The 21,836-nt window shown below is 48.0% G+C and overlaps 1 protein-coding gene across 1 annotated transcript in view; it reads right to left on the reverse strand.

Moving 5' to 3' along the window:
- The window catches only part of LOC122366676 (netrin-1-like), a gene marked incomplete at its 3' end in the record, with an annotated part of 31,568 nt that overhangs the window by 6,532 nt on the left and 3,200 nt on the right, over positions 1–21,836 (reverse strand). The window contains exons 2-4 of the mRNA XM_043339191.1: positions 21,451–21,533; positions 19,689–19,859; positions 1,877–1,947 (exon numbers count right to left, since the gene is read on the reverse strand). Of these exons, the coding sequence (XP_043195126.1) occupies positions 1,877–1,947; positions 19,689–19,859; positions 21,451–21,533 (325 nt within the window). The remainder of the gene's footprint in view (positions 1–1,876; positions 1,948–19,688; positions 19,860–21,450; positions 21,534–21,836) is intronic.

Consider the following 21,836-nt stretch of genomic DNA (forward strand, 5'->3'; position numbering starts at 1 on the left):
TAGTGCATTTGATGAGCGCATGGGCACTTCGCGTGTTCCTTTCATGAATAATTAAATATTCGTAATATATGCTACCCTTGTAACTTCGCAAGGTGGTAAAGCTTCTTTTTCGGTGATATATGGAAAATGGGGTGCCTCAATCGGGTTACAAGGTCATGTCACGGTCAACCCACGCAATAGCTGTGTGGTCGAATTCCCAGGCTGCATGATGTTCCACAGCCATTGGCAGCTTTTCACAAAAGGAAAAGCGGAAAAAGGGTAGCGGAACAATAGCTGTGTCTTACATCGACAGTGTCCGCTAGTTTTGGAGTTGAGGCTGATGCAAAAATAAATAAATAAAATCACTGGCCATAGGGCAGAAAGAGATGTAAGGAGCCATATCAGACGCAGAACTAAATGCGTCTAGATGGCTTTCTCATGAGAAGACCACCCAGAGTGATCAGAACTTGCTGAAAAATAGCGATGGATGCCCAAAAACAGATTCATGTTTCATTCACGACAGTAGCAACCCATTTACCGAAACTTGTAATTCATACAAAAATAAGACGTCTATGGCCTACATTATCATCCGCTAATTCGCATACAACGACGCAAAATGAATATCCATCGTATCGTCAGGACAAAAGAAATCGGAAACCGATTTACCCCAATCAAATAAAGGCACAGGACCAATCAGAGTAGCACGCAACCCATTTGATATGCATGCGCATCATCATCTAAGGCAGCGACGCAAACGAAATGGTGCTCTGAGCCATTACTTGTCATCATTATTGGCCATGTAATAACCGTAGATGCATTATTACGGCACAGGCACGGGCGGTGGGTGCGGCGAATATGCCGCGGCCGCTGCCGAGTGCGCCACCCACAATCGAGGACGTTCTGGACTCTGGTACTGCTGTTCTGGAGATTTGTATTTATTTCGGTGCAATTAACGATAGGAATTTTTCGCCCGATGCATTCAAATTAAAATTAAGTTGAGCTGGCACGTGTTTTTGTCATTGATTTTGATACTTTTTTTGTCGGTGCTCATTCTTGTGATTTTTTTTTAATCTGATACAGACCTGAAAAGACAAAAAGTGGATGGAATCATGAGCAACGAGACGTTTTAAGACGGCACAGTTTGCTGCATTAACAAGCTATTTGGCAGCAATTGCATGGGAGGTCACGTTGTTGTGCATGACCCTCAATAATTGACGAACATTAGCAGATAGTGAAGATAATGCTACAGGAACAATGCTGATAAGGCACAACCAAACTAATCAGTGATGAATCCGTCTAGCCAGGTGCATAAGGGACATAAAGCAACAAATCATTTGCCGTAATTAATGTAAGCATGCGGTGTTTGTAATCAAATTGCAATTTTCGTGCAGTGCATTGTTTTGTCACTTAATGACATACTGCTTCGCCCGATTTATATGCATACACGCTGCACGGTATGCTGTTTGGTATGTACCTCTACCGTCTCGAGTAGTATTAGGTGTAAACAGGCAACAGCGTCCCCACGAATGAGCCGCCAGGGGTTAACTCCGGTGTACAGTCCAGTGTGTCGTGTATCATCCGGTGAACTGGAGTAAAGGGGCCCATATCAGCCAGCGTTAACTCCGGTGTACCGTTTAGTGTCCCACTGTACCGCACATCCTCCAGTGTACCAGCGTACCGTATACCGTCGCATACGCATCGCCCACTATGCTGGTTGAAGGGTACCGTACCGCGTACTATCCAGTGCACCTATGTACCCCATACCATCCTGTACCGTACCACCACTCCACGGACCTCAGCCGCGACTCGGCGGCGCCCGTTGCTCACCTCGTACATCACTATAGCACATGCAAGGCGCCGCCGGCGTGAGTCTGGCTCGAGCCGGTCATTAGCATACCTCACCCGGTTCACCCGTCCTACGGCGCTAGAGAACGGGATCGGCATCGGCATCGGGAACTGGAACGAAGACTGGAACGGGGGCTAGAACGGGAGCTGGGATTGGGACAGATACTTGGGCTGAATTTGGAACGAAGACTGGAGCGGTAGATGAGACTGGAATGGAACGAAAACGTGTACTGGAAAAGGGGTGGGCATTGGAATAAGGGCCCGGAACTGGAACGAAGACTGGAACGAAAACAGAGACCAGAATATGAACTGGTACGTGGAACGACAACTCAAGCCGATATTGGAAAGGGGACTTAAACGGGTACTGGCACGGCGACAAACCAACTTGACGAGTGACGTGCTAGCTAGCATGCACCCGATGTCACCCGTCCGTCCAACGACGGCGACACTGGCAGACAAAATGAATTGACAAACTGACATATTCACAGACTAACAGACTGGCACACTGACACCCAATGAGACCCCACCTGTCTAAACCGAAGATAACCCGGGCGTCTTAGGAAGCGGCTGTCTGAGCGTCAGTACAACATTGAAGCCAGTCAAGTGATTCCCTCTGCCAGCCAACTCAAGGTATCGATTACAGATACTGAAGCCGGACTCTTGGGCCAAACGTTGCCAGCAGTATGCAATGTGCATGCACATCCCGATTCAGTTGCAGAGGATTATGGTGATTTAAATGACTCCGAAGTCCGGCGTGATTCGAGTTGTCCGTCTTTCTTGCATGATTACGTGGTGTCAAGTGTGACAAAGATCTAGCCAGAGGCGGCCATGCAAATACATACCGAGCTATTGGACTGGAGAGCCGTGAGGTTTAGTGCATCCGTGTTTATTCCATGAAGAGGGAGCTTGGAAGACATGTCCTTAAATTGTCGTAGCGTGTTGTGACTCATCTTTACAGTATTGCATAGCGTGTATGAATGACTTCACGACAATGACATTCGAAAAAATTGAGGTCGACTGAAGGCTTCGACTGCCCTTTTTAGATTTTTATGACTGTCCACCTGACAACGTCATTTATTCAGGAATAATGTTTCGATGCTCGATATACCACAAACAGCGTAAACACTAGCATCATCTGTGAACATGTCAGAACATTCATCAATAACTGGCGACCTCACGTGATAGAGGCCATAGGAGGCGCCATTGGCATTCCAGTCTTGTGATTTGTGATGGTCCGATTCGTCAGCGTTTGAAATAGCTGGAATTGTCGTGCAGGACAGATGGTTCAGACAGAGACAATTTTTCTAAAAAAAGATACAGACGAACGGTCGGCAAAAGGCAGAGGCATGTTGAATCACCAATGACCAGTATGATATAGCTTTAGAGCACATTAACGGTAGAGATGCTAGAAATGCCAATCGGATACCATCATTTTGGTATACCAAGGAATTTCACAATTCACATCCTTCCTAATTTCACCTGAAACCATTTTCGGCCAACCCACCTTCCTTTCAGCCTGGGAGAGTCCTGTCTGAATTGAGTCCCAGTATGCACTGCCCTCTGCAACCAGCAAACACCCCAGCCCGGCCCTGCTGCACCTCGACGCATCGCCTGCCTATCGTCTCTCCTTGCTCTGTGTGCGTGCCGTGCGTACAACAACACCTCGCATAATACCCGACCGAGATTGGCCTGCGACCGGGTACAACACAACACCTCCTCCGGAGAAGCGAGCCAACAACACGGAGATATCGCGCTAGAACGCTGACATGTCGGAGTGAATGGGTGCCTGATAGCTCGCAACGAGCTCAGCAGTCTTGAAGGGATGGCGTGCAGCTTTATCGTTAGTATTCCGCTCGCGTGGCGAACAGTCACAAGTGAAATCGTCTGCCAAAAATTAGGCGACATATGGTGGAGATATGTGGATGTATGTGTGCTAAGACACCTGATTTTTTTCGGCACGGAATTTGTAATGGGGTATTAATTTGGACAGTGGACCCTGTGATAATACTCTTGTTATGACTGCCAATGGCGGCAAGGACAGTGCTCAGACACCAGCAGGTCATTTATAATGTTCTCGGTCACGTGATCTCATTGGGGGACAGGGTTAAAGTTAGAACCCGGACGTTGCTCGACTTTGGGAGCCAATAGTTCCGTGGAAGAGGCAACACGCATCACCTTTTACAACATCCTATCGACAGCAGTTTGTCGTATAATGCAATAACACATTGACCAAGTGCAACCAAATACCCTACGGGGTGTATAAATGCATAGTGCATGCAATGTGAGCACGGTTTCGACCGCGGTAGAATCGAGCAGTGAATCGTCACGGGACACGGGTACGACCGAATCGAGCACACCGTGAGTTCGCGACGCAGAATACCGTGACAGGGATTCTCTCACGACAGCTGACGTGCTTTTTCACAAATAGAACGTGTCCTAATGGCGGCCTTTTTTAACCGCATCCGCTTCAGCCTACGTGTCATCATATCATGAACAGCACTAAGTAATATACGCATCAGGATGTCAATATCAGCCCATATTTATCCACTTTATATAACCGTCGCTACTTTTCCAGATAGTAAGCAAACCTAATCTTTCTCACATCCGGTAACACCATCCGGTCTGCTTCTTACTCCACCACAATTTGGAATCCTATACATCAGATAGTGACTCGCCGTTGCCAATTAGCGTCAAAAGGCTGCGTAGTGCGCACCACCCAGCGCACTGTGGAGATCATATCAGCGCTGCCGGTTTATAAGCTGTGAAACGTTTACAATTATCAGCTGGGTGGTCAACCGTAAGGAGCGAGACTGGTTAGTGGGGTCAGGCTTCGTCGTACAGGTCCGGACAGCACGTGGGTACACGGTGACAAAGGAGCGGTGAGTGGAAATGGCAAAGGAAAAGTTTCAATGTATCCACTCACCTCTGCACGCGCTGAAAGTTTGTGATGGGAAATACAAACCAGAAGTTGCATGATACACAATTGCTGTTAACAACGAATACGGCTCACTATTCAGTATTCTTTTGCTAAACATTTTAGTAAAATAGCCACAGTCCAATAGTTGAAAATATAAAAAGGACCATGTAGCCGTAAAAAAACATCCACCACCAATGTGCCTGTCGCAGCGAACAAGCGGCGTGGTTCAGAAAGGCTACCGTTTCTGCTACTACCTGGCGCACACAAGAAGTGCACTGTGCAAGCCACAAAGCCTCCAAGATTGCCTCCACGGAGAAGGCAATCTCCACGAAGATTACCTCAACGTTGCCAGAGAGCACCCAGCATTGTCAAAGAGCACCCAAGATTGCCATAGAGCACCCAGCATTTCCAGAGAGCACCCAGCATTGCCATAAAGCGCCAATAATTACCATGGCGTGTCTTCAGTTCCAATTGCCTCGATCACCAGCTAGAGCCACCCGATACTGTGTGTCTGAACATTTCAGTTGCGGCTAGCTTCTGCACGCTGGCGAGGAAGTCACGCACCGCATACGCTACTTTATGGTCCGTGCAAGCTCGGCTACCGGGCCGCGGCTGTGCTGGTCTGCTGAGCGACAGACAGCGGCCGAGTTCACAGGTGGGGGAGCGGACCGCGACGGGCACTGGGAGCATTATGGATGCGGGATGGAAGTGTTGGGGTACGGGATGGGAGTGCTGGAGTATAGGGATGGTACTGGTAGTGTCAGGTATACCATCCCTATACTCTAACACTATAGTGTTGGAGTACCTACGGGGTGGGAGTGTATGTAGGAGTGTCAGGATGGGAGTGTTGGGGTACGGGATGGGAGTGCTAGGGTACGGGATGGGTGTGTTGGGGTACCGGATGGGAGTGTTGGGGTACGGGATGGGAGTTTGTAGGAGTGTCAGGATGGGAGTGTTGGAGCAAGAGATGGAAGTGTCGGTGTACGGGATGGAAGTGTCAGGGTACGGGATGGGAGTGTTGGAATACGGGATGGGAGTGTCGGGGTATGGGATGGGAGTGTTGGAGTACGGGATAGGAGTGTTGGGGTACGGGATGGGAGTGCTGGAGTATATAGGGATGGTAGTGTTAGAGTACGGGATGGGAGTGTTGGGGTCCGTGATGGGAGTGTCGGAGTAGGTATAGGGTGATATTGTCGGAGTACGGTGCGAGCATTGGGAGCATCGGCCATCGGGGCATGTGTACGATGCAATGGTTGGAGTACGGGATGGGAGAGTTGGAGTACAGGATGGGAGCTTCGAATGCTGGGAGCTGTAGAATACAGAATGCAAACATAAGAGCACGAGATGGGAGCGTAGGAGTTCTGGATGGGGGTATCGGAGCACCGACTTTGAGCCAGACTTCCGCGGATAGATGCTTCAACATCAAGTTTCCATAGTTACTGCAGTTACATGTAGGTGATCTAATAAAACATCAGTTGCTTTTTACGAAGGTCTCACGGCATCGCTTCCATATGGTCGGTGAAGCGACAAATACCAACATGCCATAAGAAATTGGAAGCAAGAATGCTATTTGTACCCACCAGCTCAGTTCTAAAAATCAAAATATCCAATTTGGAGCAGCATCATTAATGTCACTTATGAATACAATTAAATGCAGATAATACATCTTAATCGCTTCATGCATGCAAAGCCCAAGTTCGGCACGCTGTCATTCCAGCTTCGTGTCAGAATCGACGTAAAAACGTGCAGGCTGCTGCTGCGTGTCTTCGGTGCACGTGTCGCGGAAAAAGGATACGCGCGCGCGACAAACGCGTCCCACCCGGCTAAGACATGGAGCTCGATATCAATCAGCGCACGCGCTGCCGGAAAACGTACCCAACCGGCCACCTAACCGAGCGGGCAGACGAGCGAGCGGGCGAGCGGGCGAACGACTGAGCCTTGCACAGCACCAGGCTGCATTCCAACACACGTGCCATAAATTACTAGAAGCGGCCTCTGCGCCCAAATACAAGCGTTTCGGCGAATACGAGCGGCCTAAACGGTGCTTCGACGGTCACAGTGCAGAAAGAAGACAATGAGGCGATTCATGTAGCCAGCAGTGGCATGTCGGACTGTCGCCAAATCGGCAGGGCATGCGGCAGCTCGCATTAGCCGATATTAGAAGATAAGCATTTGTGTCGCTATCGCATGATGTGGTTCGAAAAAAAGGAACAGGGGGATGTATTTCAGAGTGAAGCGTCAGGGCAGTGGTGCGCTCGGCAGGTCCGCCATTGGTGAGTATAGCAGCACTCGGATGAATTTCGAACGCAGAAACAAGGTTTTCTATCGAGCCAACTTGTCATGTAAACAAGCTTAAGTCGCTGTTGAAAACGAATTTAGGGAAGAAAAACATTGCAAAAACGTGTACTCGTTGTCGGAATTACATGTGTTGCGCATAAATTTTGTTGTGTACACGTGTAGTTTTATACAACCAGCAGGCGGCGGTGTGGCGAAACTAATCAAGGGGCGACTTGACTTGGTTGTTCATTTTTACGATAAATACATTCTTCCATAGACTATGATTCTTCTATGATTCAGGTCTTCTTCAGGTCTATGATTCTTCATTGTACTTATTTTGCAAATCAAAACGTACTCTGTAAAGTGTTCGATGTTTTAGTTAGAGACGACACACTTACTTTTATGATCTGTCAGCGTGCCCAGCATTCCTCCGAGAACTCACCTGAAACAAGACAAAACAAGGGTTAGTCCCAATCAGACACATGTAATTATTGCATGCTGGCTTTGTGCACGTGCTGTCAATGGTTATTCTTTTTGCCGGTATAGTATGCAACAAAAACGTTCCTCAATCGGGCAGCTCATTTCAAAATTATGCTTTATCTGTCATAGCTCATTTCGCGAAAAAATCAAATCGCTTACAGAACTTCGCGATCAATATATTGCAATTTGCTATCAAACTTCAATTTTGCACATTCTCAAGGGCCAAGGCATTATTGTGGAAAGTGCATTTTCCGTGTTCTACAAGGGCAAAAACCAATTACTACCAGCAAGATCTATACGACACGAGTCGCTGTCTCTGCCCCGCGTTCTTCCAATACCGACACACAGGCCGAGGACCACCACTCGTATGTCTCGCCAGTTACCGGGTCGGTGACTGGGTCATCCGTCTCACCCCAGGCAGTATTGACAGGTCAAGAGACGCGGACGTAAAAGGACATGGACGTCCGGACAGCGACAGACGAGGAACGATGCAGGACGACTGGGTGTAGAGAGGAGGCTGGAGGAAGTTTGGGGAAGTTTGGACATTCGGGCACTAGCCACAGAGACCGGAGATATAGCGTGGGTGAGAAAAAAACGCAGCGTATTAATACTTTATAGCACTTGAAGAAGGCTAAGAGATAAGCAATAAAATATCCTAGAAAAAAATAGATTAAGGTGAAGAAAGTTTGCAAATAATTCAAAAAGCAACGATATAAAATGCAATAAGTAGCATTCGTTTTTTTCATCGATGTGTCGGACAATGGTTTCGCTTTCAAAGCTCAAAAAGGCAGCTGATGGCTCAGCTTGGCGAAAAATGTGACTTCAGGTTGAGTCCGCCCCACGTTGACATTTATCACATGTCACCCATTCATTCATCTCACATTTCGTCCTTTAACAGCCTACACCCATTCAATAGCTCTATTCCCAGCCCGGTCTATTTCAAAGGACCACATCTGTCACCACCGTACAGTGCTAGCCAAGAGGGCACGGTCAGAGAAGGGCGGCGGCCGGCGCAAACACGCTCTCCGTCCGACCCATTCATCATGTATGTAAATGTTCGCATCATTACAGCGACGCGACCGGGAAGGCGACACGACGCCTCACCGCCCGCACCGGGTCTCGCCTTATCCGGTGGTGGACCTACTTGGGCATTCGGCACGCATCGTAACGCGGACTCGTAACGACTTCACACTTGGTGTGTGTAGTTACACGCTATACAGTTATACGATTATATGATGTCGAATCAGTAGGCATGGACGCTAGTTGTCTGGTCATAGGCAGGGAATAGATGAACTAAGCGAAAACGTGCGGAAAACTGTTTTCGGATACAGTTACTGGCAGATAAATCAATGTATGTATGAATTTACCACGAATTTACTACGTTATGCACATCTTTACGGTTTCTACTCAGTCTTTACATGTTTAGTGGTTTATGCTTCACGGTGTCTTTTTAATGCTTCACATATTTCACAGCTTCACGTATGAGGACAGGTCACAGCGCGGCGCTCAGAAACTCACGCAAAATACTAGTATTTTGGCATCGGCGTGACCAGCCGTCTAACAATCCAGTGCGTCAAGCTTTGCGACCACCGCCTGTTGCTTACCGACCAGCACCTTATGAGCTACCCGTCGGCATCTTTGGACCGTTGACCAATACCCCCAGGTCGATGATCAACGCGTCTAGCCTGGTCGACCAAACGGCACTTTGTGGGCTGTTGACCGAACAGGAACTTTTTGACCAGCGATCGCACGACCTTTGGGGCCTCTGATCAGCACCTTTGGGCATCTGACTAGTACTTTGGGCCTCTTGGTCACCACTCACCACCTTTTGACCACCGACCACCACCTTTGGGATCAGGTAACCACCACCTTTGGACCTCTGACCAGAGCCACCTTTTGAACGCTGAACACCACCTTAGGACCACCTTTGGGCCTCTTGGTCACCACCTTTTGACCACAGACCACCTCTAACCAGCCCTGAACGGCAGTGCCACCCGGCCTTCGTCGGACCACCGGACCATAGCGGGCCACGCGGGGCCACCCGCAGTCCCATTTAGGCAGTCTGCTAATCAGACCAGTTTTTGGAGCGGGCCCGCTTGGCGGACAAACAGGGGCAGACAACCGACTGGCGTTTTTTCACCCAGTTGATTGTATCGCCGGTGAACGGGTAATACCGATCAATTGGCACTATCAGTGACAGTGTGAGACAGTGATGGAGGCGAAGACGGTGACCACAGAGACACCGTGGCGGCGGAGACGTGCCAGGACGGTGACAGAGACGACAGGCAGTGACCACAGAGACACCGTGGCGGCGGCAGAGACGCGCCAGAGACGGTGACCATAGAGAGACAGTGATAGAGGCGAAGACGGTGAGCACAGAGACAGCGGTGGTCGCGACAGAACGACGGTGAATACAGAGACACAGAGACACAGCGATAGGACGTCAGGAGGGCGGAGCTGCTGTGTAGGCCTAAGGAAGGGATTACCGGACGCTTGAGCCTGACAGCCATGCGTCATAACTCAGCAAGAAGAAGGCCAAGGCATGGAGGGGGCGCGGGGGGAGACAGAGGTTGGATATAAAGGGATGATGGGATAAAGACGCAGACGAGAGGGGTAGGGCATAGACCTCTGTATACAGAGTTCTATGGGTAGGGAAATGGGATGATTGGGGAAATGCTGGTTGGGATATCAGTAAGACCATCTTTCACTGACTGCACGCTAGTATCAGGAAGAGACAATAATGCTGAAAATGTAGGTATTTTTCATCTTCATTTAAATATTACTATTGGACGAGCTTTTTACTTTTTTCTAGGATTCTGAACTTTGAAATTCGCGGGAAATAAATTCGGGTGAAATGTAAAGCTTCCGATGACCAGTGTTATCTCTCGATAAATCAGTCATCCACACCATTGACATCCATTATAAATTGTGTGTCAAAACAAAGTGTGGCAATTCAAATAAATGAAGCAGCTATAACCAGCCATGAAGGGTAATTTACATATAAACCAAGACGACCACATGACCATGAAACTACACCGAGAAATTACCATCATTGTAACACCCATTACGTCATTTACCACCTCCGAGCTAGCACCGTTGCGACACCTAATGAGTGAGTGCCAGTGGCGTACCAACTACCAGCTACCCAGCCCCAACCCGCCTGCACTAGACGGGTGCAATTGGGGCAGTAAGGTGCCTCATCGGGGGGGGGGGGGCTCGGATCCAGCCCCTGGGGCAAGCGTGGACTTCAGGTCACGTGAGAGACCATACAGCATCTAGCGCTCGGGGGCATAGGTCACGTGACTCAGTATAACACATCCAGCGCCTTGGGGGCTCACCTCGACTCCAAAGTCACGTGACTCAGTATACAACATCCAGTGCCTACGGCCACGCTCATACTCCAGGTCACGTGAGAGAGCGTACTGCATCAGGTGTTTCTGGGCTAACAGCTCTCTGTGAGTCGCTGTGGCGACCGGTCTGTTTCCCGCTGGCCTTGTGAGAGATGTGGGCCTGCCGCGAGGTGTAAGGTGAATATGTGGGACTTGAGAGAGGTGCTGTTGACGGTGGACGGTAGACAGTGGATAGACGGGGTGGACAGTGGAGAAAATGACCCAGTAGCGGCGCAACACCTATAATTTAGGGGGGGGGGGGCACTGCCGACTTTTGGTCCCATTCTTTCCCTGCAACGCCCATAGGGCTAATGTTAAAATGCCAAAATCAAAGGGGGGCACGGTGCCCCGGTACCCTCCCCGTTCCGCCGCCTATGAACTGACCGAATAACTAGTCGACAATTCATCATTGATTTCAGATTGAATTGACGATTTTTTTTTATATAACATTCGGTATTGAGCTGATACTGATATGTACGTAGCTGTTTATAACTTCAGTGCCTTGAGCGACGCGTCAAACCTTACATATATAAAATGAAAAATTAACAATTAGACGTTTTCCTGCAATACGTGTAATACGCAGCTCAACACGACAATGCTAAAAATAAATAAATAAGCCTACTTCAACCATTAACCAGTTTCAAAGTGTCTAACGCATAAAATCCATGACAGCAGCCCGTTAGACACTATCGCAAAATCCGAGCTAAAATTCAACCCAGCCTTATGATAGACGTCTCATTAATAAGCATCAATCAGTATCGTTTGTAATGAACCAAGTCCATGCAAGTTTACGAAGGACTGGCGATCAGTTTATCAACAGCTTAGAATGTTGATAAAGCTCTGATCGCAGAGATGATTTAGCTCAGAAATGTTTGTGTGTGTTGTTGGCTGCAGTAGGGATGACCGAATGCCGATCTGAGAGGCCCTGATCTGTGGCAAGGCGTTATTCGATGGACTAAAAAATCCCTAGTCAGTGGATCAAATAGGTACTGAATACCATCTTATAGAAGTAAACATGCTGTCTGCCAAGGACTGCCACCAGAAACTGTGGCGAACGTACGACTCATGTGTTACGAAATACAAATGCATTGCGTCACGGACGCACATCCACAAAATTTGCTTCATCCTATGCCAAGAAATCAATCGTAACATCTCATGCTCATTCCTTACACACCTCGGGAAACTTTCGCAGCAGGAAAAGCCACTCACTCATAATTAGCCCAGGAAGTTACAAGATGGCGCCACACCTCAGCCCGGCCGGCAATTAAAGCGTTAGTTACACCACTCGTATGAGCTGCGGGGGTGCTGTTAATTAGCGTTTTAGTGACACTGAGACGGACTAATTTCGGCCCTGCTCACACCGGTGTCGGCTCGTCCGAGGCACGCGCGGGCGGTGGAACCGAAGAGCAGCTCACGGTCAATTTGGAGGGCTTGAGGTTGACTGAAACTGGATCTGGATGAGGGGTGGACATATGCATACTTAGAAAGACAGTGAACTATGAGTGGGAAGCACACTTGCTTACTTCACCATATGCCGGTTGCTGAGTATAATATCGCAATACGTTGAAAAGGGGACGTTGCAGTGCCGCGTCTTGTCACGAACTTAAACTTCCCCTTTGGGCAGACAGTAGCATAACACTTCACCGCAAGACACGATCCTCATCTATTGCGATCTGAGACTATCTCGCCTGACGCAGTCCACAAGACACAAGTCTTGAGTTGAAGTTGAAACCCACATCGACCTGCCAGGACAGATTTGGTTCAATCCACCTACTTGAAAGCAGTCCCGCATACTGCATGATGATATTACAAGTACCGAATTCAATACAAACTTCTTCAATCCTTTGATGCAGGACGGCATTGGAAGGACCGACAGTCGCTCAGTAAACCATTTTGCTCGCCGCTCAGCCAGGGGTGACCGATCCGGCCAGACTACAGGGTGCTGAATTGTGAGCGGAAGGGACCAGAGGTACCCCGGTCCACCCGCCTACCTCCCCCACACCTCTGCTCGACACACCTGCCCAGGAAGATGAATAACCCGACCATCCGGCTAGGGAGAGAGGTGGCGAGCGCAGGCCATTTCTGCGCCCCTCCTCCCGGGTCATTGTGACCGTCCCGGCCGGCCCGGCAGGATCAGGCGCCGTCTGAACTGCGCTTTGTCCGTCCCGCCGGAGCCGATCTGAATACAAAGTCGGCAAAGGTCAGATTGGTGTGTCGGCCGGTGACAGTATGAGCCGTATTGACGACGTGAACGGTGACACCACAATGGGTGCCGCGGATCGCGGCCAGACACCTGCTACGGTTATTTTTGTTTACGATCCTCAGGACTGCGCCCGAGCGCGGTGCGAGGCTGGCGCTATGCGACAGATCTGATCTCGGTTTGGTGTCATGAATGACACGAAAGCGATCGTGTCTTTTCAACTAATAAGCACGTGTCTGCAGTGCAGCCCGTGCTACCAAGCTTGCCATTTTTCGGATTCTATCACTCGTTCCGGAGAAAAATAGCCCGGTGATTGAAAGCCAATGCATGTCTGGTTTACGCAATGAATACCAAACGAGGCAACAATGTCGATCATATCGCCACTTCCGACGCGCGAAGCAGGCGACTTAAACCGGCCGATCGATTCAATGCGGGATTCCAATACGGATAATACTAACTGTATCGATGACACTGAGCTAATCTTCAGAAACGTGTCTGTTGAAGACTGACAGCCGACCAATAATCCTTTCATTCTGGAAACGGATATGCTGGTAATTAGAATTTTACGATGGAAAAGTCCACTATGGCATGCCATTAGGTCGGCTGAAAGATCAATGGTAAATATATGAATGGGATTAGTATGCAGGGACTAGAAATATAAGCAAAGTAAAGTCCAAAGCGGTGCAAATGTTTCCCCGAATGAAAGCACCGTTGGTCGATTGCCGTCTGCCACCTGGCCAAGGTACTTACATGCAATGTGCAACATCAACGGACTTAAAAAAGTACGGTGTAGAATCCGGAAAGGTTTCTCGAATTTCTAAATATATACTCCTCTCTTTGCCTCCTTTGTGATGTTCTGCCATTCAAAGCTTTGTAAAGGAGCATTGGCTAGTTTTCTGCGCGGGAAACGGCGACTTTTATCAACTATACAGACGCGGCTGGACATTTGTCTCTAATGCCCCCTGAATCCACCGGTCTTTCATGCACTAACTCACGGCCAGCTCACCGTATCTCTACCCCTGTACTGTGTGATGGTTCGAAATCCCTTGCCACGGGGCTAGCATTGGACTAGCATCAGGTTTTACATGGCCGAACATGGCTGAACAAGCGATTACAAGCCTACCTCCCGCGGATATTTCTCAGCCAACATCTTCATAGCGGACACTCAACGTTACTACTCAGACGTCTTTGGTACTTCTCAATGCATTGGACTTGCAATGCTCAGTGCTCACTGACTGCACAATGCACAGTGATCATACATAACACTGAACGTAACGGATAGATCGCAAAGATAGCAATCATCTCAAGCTTATCGTCGTAGACATTTATTGACAGGAATCTGCTTCGGCAATTTTATTGGCGACATTTATTGATAGAGGAACATGAGGTGTCTGATGCACCCGCAAACTTGGTCATCGAAACTCGTATCGATCGGTTTAGTGTTTGTGATACTGAATGGATGTCGGTGACTGAGAAAGTCACCCGTCAGGATCTGAGGGTGCAAGGGAACACCGCTTGCAGGGGGCTAATCCGAGGCTGGTTTGACCAGAAAGGTACCTGTACCGCCCCGCAGCGCGAATGACCTGGGTAGAGCCCGTGGTGGCGCGGGTGCACAAATCTGCTTGGAGACCTATATAACTTCTGACATGAGATACCTTGACATGGACACCAGTGTGTGTAAGTTTTAAAAGGATAGCCATTTATAGGAACACTGTAAAAATCCAAAGTACGACTACCTATATTTTAGCTCAGTTGCTACACAACAAAAAGTGAGCCAAAAACAAAAGTCACGAAATATTCGTTGTTACAAAAAAATGAAAATAAAAAACGCACCCCTTTACCTCTGGCACGAGCCAACTACTGTCGGTCTCCAGAAAAGCGTCCAAGTTTTCCTTATATGGACAAAAACGAGTCGTCCGTATAATATGCATGGCACGTGGAAAAATGGGCCTGTCGCCACATTTACCTAGATTGACTGCTGTCATTCGGCGACACTTTGACACGCGATGGCACGAGCCTTCCCAAATACGGACTTATTTTTAATGTAGAAAATGAATGCGGACGTCAACGGAAAGCCCGGGTCATACAAAACCTTGCCTTGTTGCTGGAAATTAAGGCGCTTCATAAGAAATCAGTGTCTTAAATGAAGATTGGTCATCGGTTATAGACTTCGTATGATGACAATATTGCTTAGTTAAGTGCCATGTTAAAAGGCTAAGTATGATTGCGAATTTTCATGATCATGAATGTTACCACTTGTTATTTGGAATTAAAATAAATGAACACAAGCTGAGACGATGCATAATAAATCAGCTTCTTCAGATCGATAATCTCTCAGCCACAAGATATTTGTGATAAAGGAGCCGTCAAATCTGCCCCCAGAAAACTTAGTCCGATGACTAAACCATAACGTTATGTAAAAGTTCGTCAACACAAATACTCTTCGGGTAAGCGTCGTCACCGTCCTCTGATACCTTGGCCTCACTATACTCGTATATCCACCGCACCAACCCCATCCGGTCCCACACATCACAAACCCACCACTCCCCGTCCCACCATTCCCAACCCATCAACATTCTCCCGTCCCATCATTCCAAACCCATCAGCATTCTCAGTGGTACGATTGGCACAACTCCACCAAAATCTGGCACGACCGATCACCAACCCGGTGTAAATGTGCCTGCCTGACAGTCATTGACGACTGGCAAAAGATGGCCGACTGATTTGTAGAGCCGCTGACACCAGTGGCTGAGGCCCACACCTGGTTCAACATATCACTACCGGGCGAATGATGTTCAACACTGTATCGGCGCCAAGATAAGTGGTAAATTGCTAATTGTTTGAAGTATTTTTATGATTGTTTTGTCTAAGAAATAAGCGGTTGGTAAATATACGATCGGTAAGCAATAGACTGTTTGTTTGGGTATAATTTGCAAGCTTAGTTAAAATAAATTTGACGCACATTCTGGGTAGGTAATGCAATTCGAATCGTGCCAGTCAATACCGCAACCAGAAACAGCAAATTGTCACCAATTATTTTGTCCCGCGACCAATCAGGGTTTCAGCAATTTCTTGTTTGTTCCAGAAATGCATCTCTGCTGCAAAAAATATTTTGTCAATCTTCTTTTTTAAATATATGAGACATTTTAGCAGTCTGTTCCTCCCCAATCCTGCGGAAGGCGGCCACGTTTTCTGCCTCATTCGATGTGGAATGTTTTAGTGACCGTAGCCTTCTTAATTAGGTTGCGTGAGGACGGCGTTTCAACACGTCACGAAGGAACTTCAAAAAATTGAACCGTCTACCTGGGAGTTGAAACGTCAAAAGCTATTCTCCCTTTGTATTCATTGTCACTGAAAAACAATGGAAACACAAAAGGACACGACCTGAGCAAATTCTAGGACATGTTTTTCAAACATATTGAAGGCGTCATTTCAAGATAAAATCCAATGTTATGCTGATCCATTACGTACTTACAGATCATGCCATATCCCTAAATAGGCCGGTGTTCTTATAAGTTCCATTATTTACCCAGTTTTTCAACACATGCCTTCAATGGAGTGAATAAATATAACATCAGTTTTACATCGTATTCCTATACTCCCCTGATCATTCATTACCTATACCTTTCCTTTACGTGTTGTACATTGCATACCATGCACTTGTTTATGGACGAAGTTGCTTCCACCAAAATACAATGATTTTCCTGGTGCTGAAGGAATTTGTGTGATGTAAAAAGCCGCTCTCGTCATGTGTTTCGTAACGAGAGTAAAAAAACAATGAAGCTGAACATTGAAATGAAGACGATTGATTTGGTTACGAAGACGATGTAATGAATAACACAAATCCAGTAGATGAATGATAAGTGTACGTCAACTTCATTCAATCCACGCATATTCATGCTTTGTCTGGCTTATCGTAAATTACGATTGAACTAAGCCGTACGATTCGTAATATTCTTAGGTGATATGCTTCAACATAACAAAGCAGCCTATGCTCTGGGACGGAATAATGCTAAATGGATAAAATTAATCCCTTGAGGCATAATATTATGCCATGAAATTCGCAGCTTCCATGTTAAAATGTTTAATTTTTGTCGACGGCTCTGATAAACACAAATTTCAGCTTTCTGCGATTTTATTAGCACGAAGGTAAAAAATAATAAAACATGAGGGGATGCGTCTAAACAGGCGTCTAAACAGTCTACTTTCTGGCAGCGAAAGTGCAAGCAGAAGGCTCTCAAACATCCCGAAACAGCCAGGCCACGCCCCGACAGACCGCCATCCAACGCCACGTGCACCAGCAAGGTCACGTCTGAGACCCAATCAGCCGAACGAAGAGCCAGTCCCACAATCGACGCTTCATTGACAGCCAATCCCCGGTGCTCAGATTGTATTCACAGCCCGGCCCGAGAACTCGGCACATAAATCGTACGCGGCTCGAGACATAAATGGTCGACGTCTTTCGCGTCGGCTCATTCCCGATTCGGACGGTCATTATTCACAGCGCCGCCACGATGTATGTAGGTACGAGCTGACATAGACAAGGAGCAGACGTGTTCTGTGCTAGGCTAGAGGTAAGAGAAGAAGGCAAAGGGAGATAGGTGCGAAGCAGAAGCACACACGCTCTGTGTTGGGAGAAGGACCTTACGGTCGGAGACGGTTGGTGGGGATCCTAAATAACATCTGTTCCAAGAGTTCAAACGGATGTAACTGGGACTGAATGAGTGCCAGATCTAATTGTTTTTAAGCGGTCGATAGCTTTTATTTTGCACACGTCACATGTGCACAACGCAATGAAGACGGTTCATAGGAGACATGGTACAATGTGCAAGCATTCGTGCTATTTTGACTTGTGGAAGTGACCATATTATTCAAACCTACTGCCCCCTAATGGCATCGCAAGCTTGAATGCAATCAGGGCAGCAGCTCTAAGAATAGAGCGCTGAACCGTGCACGTGCGCACCGCACAAGCTGCCCCTGTGCCCAACGCTGACGCATTAGCATGCGTTCCATGAAGGCGCTTCACCTCAGACAGAAATTCGGTGTTATCAGTCAACATGGAGTCAGTTGAAGACACGACGTACGCGGAATTACATATTCTGACACTACTGACCCAGCAGTCTGACAGCAATGATCAGTCACTACACGTGTCATGACACGTGACATTACAAGTGTCATGACACGTAGAGTGACCTCACCCTGATGTACCGACAGTAGTCGGTAAAAGGGATAAGACCAGCCTACACAGATGATCACTTGTTAAACAGATGTATAGGTACGATTGAGGATGGTTCAGACATCAAAAACCACTATAAGCTGGTCAGGCCGGGATAAGAGTCCCGCTTTTCAAAAGTTCATTCCCGACCTTTAGGGGTGATTTCAGTTGAATATATGATATGCATACAATGTACATTCTTATGAAATTTTAATAATTTGGTACACACAAATTTATGTGTGATGAATTTCAGTAAACCTGTTAAACGTGGGCAGCACGTCCAATATGTATAATATTTTCGACTTCCAATTCCAACACATACAATAAAATGTATAATGAGGCGAAACTTAACTACAGTCGGCACAGCACAGGTGTGCAATTCAATTCAATATTCATCCAGATAGGTCGTGATTCCCAGCCAGGTGCAAATATGCATGATTTTAGAGGCCGACACGAATTCCAATAGGGACCGAACATAAATTATTATCCGTAACAATGTCAAGCTATAAAATGCTAGAAGGCGAAACTAGTGTTTCAGCGTGTTTCAATGTGTACAGCACGTCTATATGCTTGATAAAATCACGCAAGCAATGTGTAATTTCGTAGAAATACCTACACATATGCGGAATAACAAATGCTCGAACATACGAAGCAAAGTGTTCACAAATATTCAGCACCTATTGTTGATGCTATTTGCACTTTTTGACACCACAAAATGCGCAAATTTAGATATCCGGATAGCAGGATAATCCGGATCCACTATCCCGGATAACCCACGGATAGTTCACGGATGATTGCACCTGTCTTGGACCGACTGATGTGAATCACTGTCCAGCCAAACCCCTGACGGCGTCACTCGACAGCAGCAACAGCTTCCTGCAGCATGCAACGCGATTCCCGCTTGTTGCATTAGCAAGCACCGACGAAAAGATGCATAAAAGTGTATCCTGTGGAACATGTTTTTCCATGATACATGATCGTTCCTTCACAACTAGTGGCTGGTTAACATTTATTGCGCCTGCCACACAAGCGTCCGATACATGATCACCGGTTTTGCAACCGGCAACAGGTGTTCAGGGCACGGTTGACACGCGGTTCGCGTTAACGCGCCGCATTTTTGATCCATGAAAAAGAATTAAAACGCGAATGGGAATGCACACACCCAGCATTAACAGCTTTTCATGCAGCGCGGGGATGTCAGTGACAACCGATTCGTTTGTTTGTGTCACTTTGATTTATTATTAACATCACAGCCGGAACTGGAAGGCTGTGGCATTGCACACCTCTCGCTATGAGCAATGAGCATCACCGTTGGTCATTGACCAGTGTCTACCGGTCAAGCACCACCTGCAGGAGGCGAGCCCTCCTTCCCAGTCGCTCTCTCACGCTCTCATACTGCACACACCATGGCACCTGGCAGGGCCGGAAGCCGACAGACAACCGATCAGGCACGACACAGCCCCTCACCATGGCGAGTTGGTAGATGGAATCATCACGGCGCTGCATCTGCATATAGGCTAGGTAGCGTGAGAGCCGGTGAAAGACAGGCTCTCGTGGCTGTCGGCAGGGAGCGACAGCGTGCAACAGTGAGCTGCTACAGCGCTGAACAAGAAGTCCGTACAGTGAACAGATCGGGGTTGACGCCTGTAGACGCCATAGTTTTCTTTGCATCGGATGTACATGAATACATATTTGTTTGTGTATGCACTTTTTATAGCCGTCAATCGGCATTGCAAGAATTGCAGCATGTGAGACTTCATAATGCCCTCGGTAGACTTGACTGAGGAAGCATTCCTTGAAAGTTGAAAACAAGCCAAATAAAATCAAGAAGCGGGAAACGCCCTTTCCCATGAACGAAGCTACCTAGCTCTTGACGGGATGAGATGTTCGAAGGTCCCGAGTCGAGCACACCCCTAATTAAGCTGTTAAGGAACTCTCATAGCCGTCATTTTCGTAGCAATATGTAGAAGTTGCATAGTTTGTGCTAAAGTCTGGAGCTAAAATTTGCTTAATTAAAGCATAACGGTCTCCGTTCCATGCAGCATTGCTGATCATCAGCCTGCCGCTGAGCATTGGCCAAGTTCTCAGAGATGCCAAGCTGACGTATAGACTCAGCTGTTTGTCACATATTTTCACCACAGACTATTGCCGCACCCCTCCGCCATCCTGTTCGTCGTTAATCGTTCCGTTTTTGGAACCAACCGGATATTATCCCGGTAGCCAAATGTCATTTGCGCGAGCTGAGGAAGCCAGCTTAAATCAGACACAGGGTCTGCCCAGACGAGACGATCACTAACTCTGAGGGAAATGTCGCAATGTAACCCACCGGAAATGAAGAGCGAAAAATAAAAAGAAGCTAAGTTCAAGCTGGGTCAGTTAGTGAACGCCAGACGCCGGGCAAGGTTGTCTTTCAGGATAGGTTTGTTTAGAGATAATCTTCGCCTAAGAATGGTTCTCGAGATCCAGTGTTCAGGTCTTATGTATTTTAGGATGACGTTCATTCCAAAAAAATACAAAAATATGTATGGTTAATTAATAAAATCAAAATCAAACACAGACAGCGGAAACGTGATGCTAATACAAAAACATGTATAAGAGTAAAGAAAAGGCCATCGCAAACCGTTTAGACGCATGCCCGTGTGTTTGACGAACTTCAAAGCGGCAGTGTCGGGGTTTACAAAGACAGGTATGCCAAACGGGGATTGTGATCACTGAGGACTGAGCAGGCACCCGAGCGACGGTCTGTCTTGTCGGAATCTCTAGTCGTATTGAGACGCGTCGCCCGTCGGTCGCACCGGACGCTGTTTGAAGAACACAGAGGACCACAGGGGACCGCACAGGACCACTGAGGACCGCACAGGACCGCACAGGACCACAGAGGCACGGGGTAAGCGCAGGTGGCCCATACAGGGGCGACTTGGTCCGCCCGGTCGTCCGCGCCGTCCGCGCCGGCCGGAACGCGCCGGACCGAACCTTTCGCCGGGACCGGCCCGGCCAGTAACAAAAGGGCCGCGTAGACCGGTGATCAAGGGAAAAGGGGGGAGTGTGGGTGGCCGGCCGGCGGAAACGAACACCTGGGACTGCCACCGTCCCAGCAGGGGGGGGGGGGACGGAGCGAGGGTGCCCGACCCGAGACGGATTGTCTCACAGACCGCGCGGCGGCGACGGAGGCGGCGGCGGTGGCGGCGGGGCTCTGAGGTGTCGTTTTCACACCCCGGTGACGGTGGCTACCTGAGAGGACGGACGGTGCCTCACAGCGGGAGGGCGAGGGGTTCGGTGATCAGGACCCACGAGGAATGTGTGTCTGTCTGTCTGTACCTCGGTACATGCCTGACAGGGTTCTGCGACACCTGAGCGAGCGCCATTTCAGCGAACGATATTTGAGCGAAACATTTTCAGCGATTATCAATTCAAGCGATTGACTTTTTCAGCGATTGTCAAATCGGCGAATTCAATCACAGCGATTAGCAACTTTAGCGAGGACCAGAATCACCGAAACCAGATTGAGCGAATATATGGTGGTCAATGGGAAAC

Source organism: Amphibalanus amphitrite, unplaced genomic scaffold, assembly GCF_019059575.1.
Source record: "Amphibalanus amphitrite isolate SeventyFive unplaced genomic scaffold, NRLGWU_Aamphi_draft 000823F_arrow, whole genome shotgun sequence".
In the NCBI taxonomy this organism is placed as follows: domain Eukaryota; kingdom Metazoa; phylum Arthropoda; class Thecostraca; order Balanomorpha; family Balanidae; genus Amphibalanus; species Amphibalanus amphitrite.